The sequence below is a fragment of the Onychostruthus taczanowskii genome, unplaced genomic scaffold, assembly GCF_017590055.1.
Source record: "Onychostruthus taczanowskii isolate IOZ18803 unplaced genomic scaffold, ASM1759005v1 scaffold91, whole genome shotgun sequence".
Classification (NCBI taxonomy): domain Eukaryota; kingdom Metazoa; phylum Chordata; class Aves; order Passeriformes; family Passeridae; genus Onychostruthus; species Onychostruthus taczanowskii.
Genome location: NW_024507105.1, coordinates 849,243 through 863,949, shown reverse-complemented (window position 1 = coordinate 863,949; position 14,707 = coordinate 849,243). Strand labels below are relative to the sequence as shown.

Sequence of the window (14,707 nt, the reverse complement as noted above, 5' to 3'; positions counted from 1 at the left end):
GCCAGAGTGGATTTCTCAGGAAGGAAAAGGAGCTGGTCCCCTTGGCCTCCACCCCTGAGGTGGGCAGAAGAAGAACTGAATTGGGTCTAGGTCTGAACATCTGCTCTAGCAGTGCAGCACCACCATGGGACCCCGATGTCCCACAGAGACCTGGGGACCCCCCAGGGCCCCCGTGCTCCACAGGACCCACGGGGCTTTCTGTGACCCCAGAACCCTGGAACACCTCCTGATTCTCCACGTCCACCAGAGCTCCCAGGACGCTCTGGACTCTCCATGTCCTTCAGACTTCCCAGGACTCTCAGAACGCTCCGTGTTCCTCATGGATTTTCCGTGCCCGCAGAGCCCTGCGCCAGGCAGGGTCGTCCCATGCCAAGCCCCCCTCCCCAAAAGAAGCAGCCAGTCCCCCCCCGCCGGCCCCGCACGCCCCTTCAGCACCACCTCGGCTGGACAGCGGCAGGTGCGGGGCCCCGCACCTGGCACGGCACCGGCACCCCCGGCCCCCCAGGAACACCCTGAGCTCCTCCTCGGAACCTCGGGGACCTCTGGGAGCACCCTGACCTCCCCCCGACCCCGGCATCCTCCGGCATTCCCAACAAAACCCCCCGCTCTCCTTGCCTTGCACCCCATTTTTACCCTCCCTACTCGGGCTGCGCCCCTGCGCCCCCTCCTCAGCACCCTGTCCTCTGCTCTGCACCCCTGCACCCACAGACACCCTGCACCCAGCAGCACCCCCTCTTCTGCCTCTGCAGCTCTGCATCTCCTCCTCCCCCGCACCACCCCCTGCACCTCAGCATCACCTGCACCACCCCCTCCACTCACCACCCCTGCACCCCGGCACCCCCTCCTCTGCCACCCCCAGCACCCCAGCGCTCTTCATCACTCCCTCCTCCACCCTCCTCCTTCACCATCCCCACCCGTCAGCTCCCGGCGCTCCCGGTGCCTCCTCCTTCAGCACCCCTCTCCAGCACCACTTCCCTCACCACCCCTTCCTCCAGCACCCCTCAGTTCCACTCCCACCAAATCCCCACATCCCCAGCACAACCTCCAGCTCCAACACCCCAATCCCTCCAGGACATCCTCTGCCAGCACCCCGAGGACCCCATCCCCACCCCCTCCAAGCACCCCTATCCCATCCCCACAGGGATTCTCCCTCCACCCATTAACCATTCCCCGTCCCAGTGCCCCAAAGCCTCTTTCACCTCTCAGCACCCCCTGCCCCAGCCCCTCAAGGACCCCACCCCAGCACCCACCTGCTCCCCCGCCCCGCCCGGAGCCCCCCGCCCGCGGGGCCGGTGCCAGACGGGACCGTGCGGGTTTCGGAGACGGGGGATTCCGGGGGGTCCGGGGGAGCCCCGGGGGTCTCCGGGGGGTGCGCGCTGCCCGGCCGGCAGCTGTTGCTGCTGACGGCTCCCCCGGAGCCTCGGGCTGGCCGGGGCAGCGGTGACTAAGCACTTTGGGGATTTCTACTCTTATTATTTTATTCTATTATTTTCTCCCGCTTTCAAACGGGTCCTCCCCCCTCTCTCCCCCGCTTCCCCCTCCCATCCTCATCTTCCCCGGCCGCCCCCGCCCGGGGCCGGGCGCGGCAGGGCGGGCGGAGGGGTTCCCCCTTCCGGCCACCGGGAGCATGGGAGCCCCGGGCCGGCTGGGCTCCAGAGCTCGGTCAGCCCTGGGGTGAGGCGGAGCGGGGCCGCGCCGTGCCGTGCCGCGCCGCTCCGGGGCCGGGCCGCGCTGCCCGCCGCGCCCGCGGCAAGTTCCGCCGCTCCCGGGGCGCGCAGAGCGCAGCGGAGCGATGCCGGTGCGCCGGGGCCATGTGGCCCCCCAAAACACCTACCTGGACACCATCATTCGCAAATTTGAAGGACAAAGTGAGTACCGCACCCTCCGGTCCCGCTCCGCTCCCCCGCGGCCGGGGCGGCCCCCCAACTTCGAAGCAGAGCGGGGAGAGGAGGGGGGGAAGGCGGGAGGGTGTCCCCGGGGGCACGGAGGCGCCCCTGTGACCTGCCGAGGGGGGAGAGGGGTGGGCGACAGCCACGCAGCGTCCCCGTGGGTATTTATAGACAGGGCGACACAGGGGGACGAGCCATCCCAGCCTCGGTGTTTCCCCGGGGGATGGGGACACCGCGACCCCCCCAGTCCCCGGGCTGGGACGGTGTGCCCGAGCTGGCGGGGAGGGGGTCCCGGCGGGCTGGACGGGGGGACAGGGTGTACCCCAGGGCAGCCGGGCTCGCTGCCTGTTTGCCTTCAACTCTGCGCTCTCGGCGGCGGCCGTCCCTGGTGAAACGTTGCCATTTGCTGTTGCTCCGAGTAATCCCTTTATATGAATTTTGGGGCTGGTTTCGTGTCAAATACAGCGAAAAGTCCGTGCGCATAGGGGAGCACCGGGGTTTGCGTGTGGCTGGGTGGGGGCGCTGGGGTTCTGCTCCCACTCTCCGGGCACCCCAGCGGGGCTGGGTCCCCCCTACAATGCTGGGGATCAGGGGACCGGGGTCCCCCAAAAACTGAGCTCGGGGGGGCTGCTGTGCGGTGCCGGGGCCGTGCACCCCGCACTGTCCCGGCTCACTGTGGGTTTTCTGGTGTCCAAGTTTCCCGAGTGGGCAAATTCCCTGGCGCTGCCACCCCTGCAGGCTCTGCGCTGCCTGGCCTGGCAGTGACTGACGTGACCCTGGGGATGGAAAGTGAGAAAAACTGTCCCTGGTTCCTATCAGTTCCCCCGGGAAGCAGCGGCTGGGGAGCAGCGGGGCCACGCGGTGCGGCGTGACAGCGAGGACACGGCCAGGTCCCCGCTCCCTGCCCGCTCCTGCCCGCACTCTGCCAGCCATGTCGGGCACCAGCTGGGTGCTGCCGAAACATCGCCCCACGCTCCCCCGCGGCGGTTCCGTGCTGAGACAGGTGTTGGGAGACAGCAAACCAGCACATCTAATACATCTTTGATCCAGGCAGGGAGTTCTCCCGTGCCTGCGGGTGCCTTCACCCCCAGCACCGCGGCTCCCATGGGTGTAGCTGCTCCTGGTGAGTCCCCCCTGCCAGGGCTGGTGCATAGCCCTGGTACTGTGGGACCAAGGGAAAATCTGCAGGTGAGAGCAGGACAGAAAACAAATTGGGGGTGGAAAAAAAAACCCCAAGGAGACCTGGCTCTGCAGCTCCTTCCCATCCTGGTGGTGGTCACATCCCTGTGCTCAGCACAGCTTGCTCCGGCGCCCTGCCAGCCCTGTAAATCCTGTCCTGCGCCAGCCCAGCCAGGATCCAGACTGGATCCAGTCCATGGAGCTGACACTGGATGGGGAAACCGTTCATCCCAGGTGGGGAGTGTGCCCCAGGAGCAGGGCTCTGGGAGAAGGTCCCCTCTTAGTGCTGTCTTCCAGCTGGCAAAGCGATTTGGATATAGAAGGATCGGGAAGAAGGAACTGGGAAACGTTTGTCTGTGGCGGTTTGTGCTGTTTGCAGCATCGGCACCAGCATCAGCCCTGCGTGGGAAAGGGAAGGGTGCCAGAGTGGGAGTCCCCCAGAATGGGCTACCAAGGGGCTGTCAGAGGGTGGAATGAAGCAGGAGACTTGTGCAGCATCCCTGGGGACGCTGGTTTTACTGGGAGGCATCCTGCAGAGCTGGGACCCTGCAGGTGCCTTTGGGGACAGCCCTGATGTGCCTGGGAGGGGTCCCCCCCCACCCCACCAGGTCCTGGTGCTCGGTGCCATAGCTGTGCAGAGGTTTCTCTTGCATTTGGGTGGAATTCCCCATGAGGCTGGAGTGCAGCAGGGTTCTGGAGCATGCAAGCTGCAGATGCCATTCCTGGGTAATCCAGGAGATTAATTGGGGTCTGGGCTGGGAGACAGCCTCCAAATGGACCCTCTGCTCAGGCTTGCCTTCAGCTCCAGCCTGGAGCTGATGCCAAATGCTGAGAGAAATGGTGCTAGGGGGGATGTGGCATTCACCACATAAGCATCCAGCCCCCTGCCACATGCCAGCAAACCTGTCTGAGAGCCCAGCAGTCACCAATATCCTTAAAAAAAAAAAATCAAACAAAAATCAGAGTTCACACCAAGATAAGGATGGAAGTGGCTCCATGTGGGCTGGATGACGTGGGCTGTGCAGCACTGCCACACACCCTGGCAAGGCAGCAAGTCTGGCCCCAGCCCAGCCTAGGTGGCTGCAGCACCAGGAGGGAATGGGGCAGCACCACTCTCTGCCTCAGTTTCCCTTTTCTTTCCCTTGAGCACTTCACTTTTTGAGCACAGGGGCCACAAAGCCCAGCAGAGTCGTGATTTCACCTTCAGCCCAAAGGCACAATTATGCTATAAAACATTAGGAGGATCGTTAATGTGATGGGTTTCACCCCTGCTTCCCATGAAGCCAAGCCTTACACTCACTCCTCCTCTTGCCCCTTGCCTGACTTCAGTCAAATCTGAGCAAGGGTGGAAAGTCTCTGAGATAACTCAGGTCCCTGATAAGCTCCTGGGAAGGGACAGAGGCTGCAGCTCTCCCCTCTGCCTGCAATGCCGGTCAGGGACAGATTGCCCGTTAGACAGCAGAGAGTCCCCATGTGCCAGTGGTGAAATGTCAAGGCTGCAGGGATTGGCCAATCCCAGCAAAATTGCCTCTACTGAGAGCCCCCCCTTTGGGTCCCCACAGTCACAAATTCACATTGAAGCCGGGACACTTTCTGCAGAGCAGAGCAGGACCTGGGATTGTGTGGGCTGAGGTCAGCCATGTCCCCCCAGGGCTGTCACCAGTGTCCCCAGGGAATCTGTCTCTGCACAAGCCCCGCAGTGGGTGACACCAAAAATCACAACCTCGCCCCCCACACCCCGGCTGTCCCCAGCCCCCGTGGGTCCCCACCACCCCTCGTGTAAGCCTCGTGCTCTCCTGCCTCCCTGCAGACCGCAAGTTCCTCATTGCCAACGCGCAGATGGAGAACTGTGCCATCATCTACTGCAACGACGGCTTCTGCGAGATGTTCGGCTACTCCCGCGTGGAGGTGATGCAGCAGCCCTGCACCTGCGACTTCCTCACCGGCCCCGACACCACCAAGAGCTCCATTGCCCAGCTCACCCAGGCCCTGCTGGGCTCCGAGGAGTGCAAGCTCGAGATCCTCTACTACCGCAAAGACAGTAAGAGTCACTTTGTGGGGTGAGCCAGCGGTGGGCGGCGGGACCTGCCCTGCATTTGGGCTCAGAGGAGCCAGTGGAGGGAGACAAACAGGACCTGATGCTACCAGGGCATCAGGATTGCACCCAGGCTCAGGGCTTTGCTGAGAACAAATCCATAGTGGCTCCTGGTGGGACAGAGGCATCTCTGCTGTCACGGAGCGCATTGGGACCTTGAGCAATAGAGGATGTTGCCAGATGATTTGGGAATCAGGTCATTTGTGAGCCTTTGGGGATGGCTCGTTGCTCCTGGGACAAGCTATGCCATTGCTTGTGGGATCCCTGCGCCAGGAATGAGAATCCAGTGGGAAGCCCATGGAGAAGCCAGGCTTGGGCACAGGTCTCCCAGTCTGTAAATCCATGAGATGAGACAGACCCCCCATCTCTGCTGAGAGTGGGTGCAGCTGACGGGCTCAGGGCTGCCTTTCCAGTGAGCAGGATGCGGCTGTGCGTGCACAGATGGAATTACGTTAAGATGAAAATGAAGCTTTGATGGAAAATACGAGTGATTAGTTCTAATACGGCAGGAAGTTAAATAAATATTTAGTGCTTGATGCTGCAAAACAGCAGCGGCCAGGGCTCCCAAGGCAGGGAAATGCAGGTCCGGTGCTCACAGGACGTTAAAAATACGAAGTGTTTCCTTTTTTTAACTTATGGAGCTTTCCCATTGCTTCAGATTGTATTGATGGGGGCTTGGCCTGAGCACAGGGCTGCGCCCCACTGCTGGCAGCTCCCAGACAGCCAGTTAGAGGAGAACCACTGGAAGCAAAAGGAAGGAGCAGGCAGGAACCCTGGCTCCCAGCCCAGCACCCTATCTTGGGGGCTGGCACCTGGGTGTCCTGGCCTCCCTCCCAGACCCTATCTGCTGGGCTGGCATCCAGGTGCCAGCATATCAGCCCCCGGAATTATTCACTGGCAGCACCTCTGCGTGTTATCCCGGCGTTATCCCGGCGGGACCTGAGCCTGTGTGGTGGCAGGATCAGGCCACTCTGTCGAGGCTCTTCCTGCGGGGCACTCCTGGGTGGAGAGGGGCCGTGAGTGGTGCCAGGTCTGGGTGCAGTTGCAGGGCCTGGCTGGAGCCCAGCACAGTGCAGGAGAAGTGGCACACGCTGTCCCCCTGCTCCCATCCAGCGCCTGGCCGTGCACTGGCTGTGGCAAGGACAGCATGTGCAGCCCTGGTCCATTTCCTTCCTCCCTCCCTCAGGATAGTTTCCCATCCCTTCCCTGGGGACTACTTGGCTTGTGAGCCCGATGCATCACCATGCTCCCTGCTTTGAAGCATTCCTGCTGGGCTCACGGGATGCTCGGTGCTGTCCTCAGAGCCCTGCTCTTCCTCTAGGCCATGGGGAACTCTCATTGCAGCTCTGAGCTGCTTTCTTCTTTTTTTTTTAATTAAAAAAGAGGGGAAAAAAAATAAAAAAAGCCCAGAAGCAAACCCTTCATGTCTATTTTTAACACCCAGCCCCACCAGCAGCATGCTTTCCAATTGTTTCCCCCCAGCACTCAGCCTGCGACCGCTCGGCCCATTATAAATGGGTCTTATCGGCAAAGAAAAGGCTTTTGCATTATAGGGAGCTGCTGCTTAATTAGCCAGCGGAGCTCCGAACCTGCCTGTCCTCTTTTTCATACCAGCAGCACCAATCTCCAGCCTCGACCTGCTGTTTATTACTGCGGTACTCCCGGCTCTGCAGCTCGCGGGGCTGTTGCCTCGCTTTTCTGGCTGACAGAGGCAATATTCTACCCAAAATCTGCCCGCTGGAGACACCCGAGCGGGGCCAGGGTGGGATGGATGGAGGTGGGTAGGAAGGGGCCACCCAAGGGTATCTGGGCCAGTGGGTTTCTGGGGTCAGGGAGGATGCTGAGTGATGGGGGGATGTGTGTCCCTGGGGACAGCCTGGCTGCTCGGTCCCCGCTCGGATGCCCATGCTGTCATCACCTAATTATAATTATAAACAGAGCCAAACAAGCCTGGGGTGCCACCAGTGAGCCCGGATCCAAAATGGAACCAAGAATGGAACCTTCCCGTGGGGGAAGGTGGGACCAGCCCCAGTTGTCTCTCCCTGCCATACCAGCATACCAACCCCAAAAAGGCCTTGGAAAGAGGGAAGAGCCCGTTGGCAGCGCATGTGGGCTCTAATCCCCAGCTCAAAGCTGGGAGATCAGTGAAAAGTTAATTTCCTTACAAGATGCTACACAGCTGGAACTGGCCCAGACAGGGGGGTCAGCACGGGATCAGCTCCTGCCACAGCAAGGAGCAGCCATGGCCCCCAGCCCTGCAGACACACTGTGCACTGTGGCCAGGGCGAGCTCAAATCCTCCAGCGTCCCCTGAGGATGGCACTGAGGAGCTGAACTGCATCCAGAGTTGGTTTTTTTCAATCCCCAGGTGGGGATGTGCTTTGCAGCGGAGCCACTGGCCAGGACTCACGGGGTCCCCAGAGCACGAGGTGGCCACAGGTGCTGAGTGCCACAGTGCTAGCATGGCCTGAGCAGCAGCAGCTGGTGGCACTCGCTCTGCTTAATCTGTGTGAATGTGATGCTGATGAATATGAAAGGGGAGATGTGGCTGCGACAGCTGGAGCAGCTGGTGGGGCAGCCCCAGTCCCTCCATCCTGTGCTGTCCTGGGCAGAGCCCACAGCTTGTCCCCTGCAGCAGCAGTTCGTGTCAGTCCCCATGGAACTGGGATTAGGGACTGGGATCAGGCCAGCAAACTCATAACACTGGTGCAGAAGCCAGGATTTTCCCCTGGGAGCTCCAGGAGTGGGAGGGTCAGAGAGTGACTGGGGTGCCCTGTGCCACTCAGCATATCCACCCAACAGGTCCCCATGGGATGCCCAAGCAAGCAGCCAGGCAGGCATGGCTTGGGAAGTGCCACCACACCTAAAGGGGGCAGGGGCACTCATGTGACACGTCCCCTCTGTCCCCAGCCCAGGGCACATCCGTGGCACTGCACCTCTCCAGCAGCTGCTGCCAGGAAGCCTGGCTAAGGCAGGGGGATGGATCCAAGCAGGGTTTCTCCACACGGCTTTGTAAACAGCAACGTGTGACGTGCCCAACGGGTGCACTGGGAGCAGGAGGGCAAATCCCACCAGCAGCTGCTGCATCCTGGCACTGTCAGGGATTGGGTGCTGGCAGCCTCCGGGAGCCCTGCTCCTGCCCCATGGCAGGGTCAAGGCAGGACTGAGGGGACTTTTTGGGTGTTGGAGGAGTAGGAAGGCACAGCCAGCTGACAAACCCCAACCCCACGTTGAGCTCTTGGCTTGTACAAACCCATGGGGTTTATGCCAAGCTAGGGCTGTTTGCTTCTTGCTGTTTGCTTTAAGGGTCAGTCTGTGACCTCGGGAGAGGGATGGACACCAGAGCCCAGCTCCAGATGGGAACTTATAAACATCCCTCCTCACAATGGCAAAAGCTCTGGTCCCAGAGATCCTGCAGTGCAGAGCTGATTCTGCCATCCTTGGCACGGCTGTGCTGCAGCTCCAGGCACCCCCATTGCCCTGGCTGTGCCCCAGGACCAGTGTGACTAGGGCAGAGAGCTGGAAGAGACACATTTTTCATCTTCTGATGCTCCACAGATGCTTTTTGCTTGGACCTGATGTCCCAGATCATCCCCAGCACCTCCAAGAATGCTGCCTGGAGCAGGCTTTTTTTCCTGAGATCCCTGCCCTGGCAGAGTCCCTGATTCCCACCCCGAGCTCTCCATCCTCATCCTTAAGGAGGGTTGCATCCCCAGTGGGAGGGGGCCCCACGGGCCATGGGGAAAGGGCTCTGGGATGTCTGGATGGACCCAGAAAACGCTGTCAGCACTGCAGCTCTGGCCACACAGCCCCGCTCTAAGATGGATAATTCCTGCAGCCAGCGGGATTTAGCAGGGGAAGGACTGAGGGCCTGGACACAGCCATTCACTGCACTTGCAGAGGTGCTTAAGATGCATTTTGCCTATCCACTGTATTGATCCAGAACCCCTTTTGGCTCCTGGGGATCAGAGCATCCTTCCACCTGCACCCAAAAGCATCCTGCTAGGCTTGGATCTTTCTTGTGGCCACATTTTGGTTGGTACCCTCTGCCAGCTGACACTCCTGATTTTCCTTCTCCACTGCTCTTCCAGCCAGCCAGACCTGTAAGCACACAAATCCCAGCCCTTCCTCAGTGCACAGAGGAACCTCTGTCCTGCTGATGTTACTTAATAAGGTCATTTTTGCTGGCCTGGTGTCCTGGCAGGTTTCAGTCTCCTGATGCCCTGTCTGGGTGTGGGGAGAGGGGCCAGGGCAGACCCTGTGTTGCACATTCCCTCCCTGTGCAGGGGGATGCAGACCTGCAGGGGCTCACCCCGGGTGCCAAGAGTGACCAATCTCCCACTAGCTCAGACTCTATCTCCATTTTTTTCCATCCCACCTCAGGGATTTGCTTTAGGGCCTCCCAGCAATCTGCACTTCCCTTTGAAGTTCTACCCAGCCCCGACACTAATTTATCCCAGGAAGGGAGCACAGCTTGGTCCTCCAGGCTTCTCTCTGGGCGTGCCAGAGCACAGCCATGTTCCCATCGCTGTCCCCATCCCCTCCGTGCCCTTCCCAGCCCCTCTCCTCTGCTCCTTTATATAATACCACTGTAGATTTAGCCACTCTGCCATGAGACCCTGCAGATTAAATCTCCTGGCTGGGGGGAGGCCTGGGGAAGAGCTCCAGGCACAGATTAATAGCTCTCTTTTTTAATATTCATAACAATACTGGCTGGTGTCCGGCTCTCGGAAGCCCCCGTGTCCTGTTGATTAGTTTAATACTGATGACACTGACAAATGCATTAACCACAGGGGATAAGAGGGACAGGGAGGGAGGGCCCCCAACAATGACATTTTTAATGTTATTAACTGTTGGCTTTTATCAAGGTCAGAAGACACAGCAGGTCAGAAAGCACAAACCTCCGTGCGCTCACTCAGCCCGGGGGAGCTGGGCTGGGTGCTGGAAGGTCAAACCAGAAGTTTAGGGAATGAGCTGCTTTTCCCAGCCCACCACGTTGGCTGTGGGACCCTTCAAACCAGCATCCATGACATACCCCACCTGCCAAGGCCTGTGTGCAGCCCCCAGGCTGGGTTTCACCCCAGATGGGCACAGGCACCCTCATGCTGGTGGCCACAGAGCACAGGCAGGTTGTGAATCCCCCCCCAGGGCTCCTCCAAGAGATCATTTGGTGGCTGGATAAAATTAGATGGATGGAGACAGATTAGCTGAACAGCTGAAGGGAAGAGACAGTCAGATGGATGGGGACAGTGGATGGAGGAGCAAGGATGGGGGGGCAGGCCTGAGGTGCCTCCTGGGGCTGGCTCAGCCCTCTGGTGCCACAGCAGGTCTGGGGTGCCTGGTTTTTGGCAAGAAGGATGAGGAAGCTCAGCGTTCAGCAGAGCCCAGGCTGGCTCACTGCAGGGAAACTGAGGCAGGGCAGAGAGTGCCACGGCTCTCCCAGCTGCAGCCTCTCCCCAGAGCTGGGGGTGCCCCAAATCACAGCTGGACAGACCCCAAATCCTGGGGGAATGCCCTGTCTTTAGGCCAGGCTTAAGGGAATCTGCTGCTCCTGAGCCTGATGCTCCCTCATTCCCTTGGCACCCCCGTGCTGTGCAGCGTGGGTCTGAGCAAGGCACTGAGCTCCTGGCATACAGGGCCGTGCCTGTTGGGGCCACTTTTGGGGTGATTCCCCTGGTTTTGGAGGGGGATTAACTTTTGGCCAACCCTGAATTGGCCAGGCAGTTAGACTAGATTATTGCTGTAGTTCCCTCCCAACAGAAATAGTCTATTTTATTTAATTTCAGAAGGGATCAGTGAGGGGCTCACAGTGACATTGGCCAGGGCTGCTCAAGCTCAGCACCTCCCAGATTTTCAGGATCAAACCAGGCACCAGCTGCCACCCAAACCCACCCCCAGCCACCTCCAGCTGCTCCTTATATTCCTCCAACTGGATGTAACTGGGCCCAGTTTTCAGCTGTTCAGCACTGGCCATAGGATTAACCCTTTCCTGCGCTACACAGGGCCTGCCAGGACAGCTCAGAGCCCATCCCCTCCCACTGCCATGGAGGAACCTGGGAAGGAAACCTGAGGCAGTGAAGGAATGCAGGAGGGCAGAGCACCTGAGCCAGGATTGGGCTATCTGGATCAGAATTCCCAGTCCAGGGGGAAGCATGGGTTTGATGGATGCCCACGCCAGTGAACCTTGTGGGTTCCAGGAAAGTCAGTGATGCTTCAAAATCACCTTGGGGGAAAAAAACCTCCTTATTTTCCAACACATCAAAGGAGAAAGCATCCTTCTAACACATCAAAGGAGAAAGTGAGTGGGCTCCCCTGTGCACAGCCCCTGCACACACCAGTGCCAGCATCAACACTGGCAGAGCTGTGGCATCCTGGGGATGGCACCGTGTCACCCCCCTGGGCATGTGCCACCTCCCTCACTCAGCATCACTCACAGGGCATCTCTTCATCTAAAGATCCCTAAAAATCCTGAAAAAGGGAGGGAAAAGGGCTCACTTCTTCCCACCCCACACACAGGTAACCTGTCACATGCCATGCAGCCCCCAAACAGCTTTATCTGCCAAAAATCCACTCTCTCCTCCCCAGCTCACACATTTAGGTGGATTTCCTAAATGGAAAGCTTCCAAAGGGAGCCTTTGGTGAGCGGTGGAGAAAGAGAGAAAGACAGAGAGAGGAAAAGAGAGAGAGAAAGAAAGAACAAACGAACAAATCACAGCTGCTGGGGTCTTTAAAGAGATTTCAGCATATCCATTTCTTTCCCGTTCTTGTGTCCGTGTATGTGCACATCCCTGACGTCACGGCAGATTTTGAAGTTGCCCGATGCCGGCCATCTGCTCCTGATTACGGGAGGCCCTGAGCTCCTTAAAATTATACGCAGAAAGGCCGGCGTGCCCCTCCCGGCTGGAGCGCGGCCACGGCCGGAGCGGGAGCGCCGCGCCGGCAGCGCATCCCCGCTAATCCCCGGTGATCCGAGCGGGGAAAGCGAGATCGGGGATCTGCACCGGGCAAAAGCTGCCCTGCGAGGAGGTGGAAATGGTACCTGGGTGCTCCTTCATCTCTAGGAGTTGTGGGATGGGAGCAGTGGTTGTGGATCGGGGGGTCCCGCTCACGTCTGTGCCAAAGCACACAGCTCAAGGAAGGGACTCTGGTTGTACTCTAAGGTAGATTTTTTTTTTTTAGAGGATTTGGTGGGAATAAAGCTGGCAAAGGAGGTGGGAAACCACCTGTATCCTTCACTTGGTGCGTTGGAAAAGACCTGCAGGTGTTTTCAGTTGCCTCCAATTGCAGACTGGTGCCTGGCTGCTGCACAAGAAGAGCCACAGGGTCGAGCTGACATCCAATGGGAAAATCCCTCTGGACATATTTGGGATTCTCCTCACAGCTGCCATCACTCCCAGGACGCTGAGCCAGTCCTTGTGCCCCCTTTGTGCCTCAGTTTCCCCATGGCAGGACAAGAAAAGGCCATGCCTGGCCACTCCATGCCTCCAGGGAATGTACTTGGGGACTGTCACACTGATCCCACCCGGTCCTGCTGCCCACGTGGGCCCGCCCCCATTGCCTGCATCCAGTCCCCAAAAACTGCCTGGTGATTGCAGGGCAATTAACTGCAGCGTGATTACAAGCAGGATGCTTAATGAGGTTAAACCACTACCTGGGACTTCCTGAGTTCTTAATTACTCACTCTTTAATTGATCAGTGTGATTGGGATGCTTCAGGGATATGGCCCTTTCCCAGGGCACAGATCGTGTTCCATATCCTACACTACCCACCAGCAGGGGTGACACCCATCAAAGTGCTCAAAACCCCACTTTTCTGCCAAAAGCATTCGGTGCTGGAGGGGAGGGGGAGGTCGGAGTCTCCTGAGCATCCCCCCTGAGCCTGTCTCTGCTCGGCAGCGTCGTGTTTCCGCTGCCTGGTGGATGTGGTGCCCGTGAAGAACGAGGAAGGCGTCGTCATCATGTTCATCCTCAACTTCGAGGACCTGGCGCAGCTGATCGCCAAGAGCACCGGGCGGAGCCTGCACCAGCGCCTGTCGCACGGCTGGAACAAAGGTGCGTGCCCGGGGGCGGCGGCACCGGGAGGGCAGCGCAGCCTCATCCCAGGGTTTGCTTGGGAGCACGGGGGCACTGGAGGATGCATCTGTGTCTGGGCACAGCATCCTGCGTGGGAAGAGCGGCTTTGCACAGCCGCAGCTCTGCCTGCTTCAGGGACTGGTCCAGCCGAACCCCAGCTGGATGGGAAAAGGCTGTTTGAGCCAGCTCTGCTGCCCTTGCCTTCACAGCTGCCCACATGCACTTCCTGAAATCCCAGAGAGCTGGGGAACAGGGCTGGGGACTGACCCATGCATGGGATGGTGCATTTTTGGGAGGCGGTCTTGCTGGAAGTGGAGCTGTGCAGTCCCCTCCGTGAACCCCCCTGCATTGCTGGATCTTTTCCATATTTAACGCTGGCTTGGGCTGGAGGTGCTGGTGTGGGGCAGGACCTGTGTGCGGGGTCACCAGGAGGGCCAGGGGACATTTGGTGTCACCAACAGCGTGGCTGTGCTCTGGGGGTGTCGCTGCAGGCCAATGGCACAAGGGTGGCTGCACTGCAATGGCTCAGCCTGCCCCAGCTTCAGGCTATTCCCACTCTCCTAGGCTCATTCTAGGGTTTTGGAGAGAGTGGAAAATTCAAATTCCCTTTTTTGGGAAGACTGTATCAAAGGGAAGCTGTGGTGAGGCTCTTGAGGGGATGTGGATGTTCAGGGATGCAGATGTTAGACCTGACAAAGAGCTGTGACTCCTAAATCTCCCCCTTCCATACAGCCCTCAGTGCTGGTCAGCTCTGCTTTAGCCAGGAAATAACCCCACCTCTGCCTTTATGATGACATTCCCTAGGGGTGCTCTTGGGAGGATTTGGGCAGGCCTCAAAATAAAGCTGTGGGAGCAGCATGGTCTGTCCCCCCTTGGCACACGGGGTGGCACAGCAGGACCAGGATCAGAGCCACGTCAGGGAGCCCTGGGGACAAGTGCCCATTGAACTGGAGTGTGTGAGTCTCAGTGCATTCCCACTCGGTGCATTTCTGTATCCTGGGGCCATTCAGGTCTCTGTGTGTGGCAGCAGGTACCAGCAGAGTTTGGAATGGGTTTGTGTGTGCTCAGGGCAGACATGACACAGGGGGCTCATGGATGTGTGAGTGTGAATGGACAGATAACTGTGCACGTGTTCCTAGCTCTGTGAAGTGATGAGATTCATATTTTTGATGGATTGCTTTAGTACCAGCTACCCTCTATGCATGACCTGCTGAGGAAATCCTAAATTCCAGCACCAATGTTGCTTTGCAGCCCCACCAGCTCTCAGAATATCTCAACATACGACACACCCACATCCCATCCCACCCAAAGGCATACCTTTGGCAGGAGGCACCCAAATCAAGAGTACCTGTCACTTCCCTGCATATTGGATGTTGTGTTTCTTGGGTTTCCCACTCCAGTGATAGTGGGTGTGGAAAGGCCAGAGCTGCTGGTGCCCATCCAGATCAGGCTCTTGTGCACAGGTTTTCTAAC

At 58.9% G+C, this 14,707-nt stretch overlaps 1 protein-coding gene across 5 annotated transcripts in view; it reads left to right on the top strand.

Annotated features, from left to right (window-relative positions):
* Positions 1–1,776: 1,776 nt before the first annotated feature.
* Positions 1,777–14,707, top strand: part of KCNH6 (potassium voltage-gated channel subfamily H member 6) — a 32,307-nt gene continuing 19,376 nt past the window's right edge. For all 5 annotated transcript variants that reach the window (XR_005954244.1, XM_041426286.1, XM_041426285.1 and 2 more), the window contains exons 1-3: positions 1,777–1,868; positions 4,879–5,109; positions 13,058–13,213. Coding sequence is in view for 4 of the 5 variants with exons in the window: in XM_041426286.1 (XP_041282220.1) it covers positions 1,793–1,868; positions 4,879–5,109; positions 13,058–13,213 (463 nt within the window). In the remaining variant the exon portion in view is untranslated. The remainder of the gene's footprint in view (positions 1,869–4,878; positions 5,110–13,057; positions 13,214–14,707) is intronic.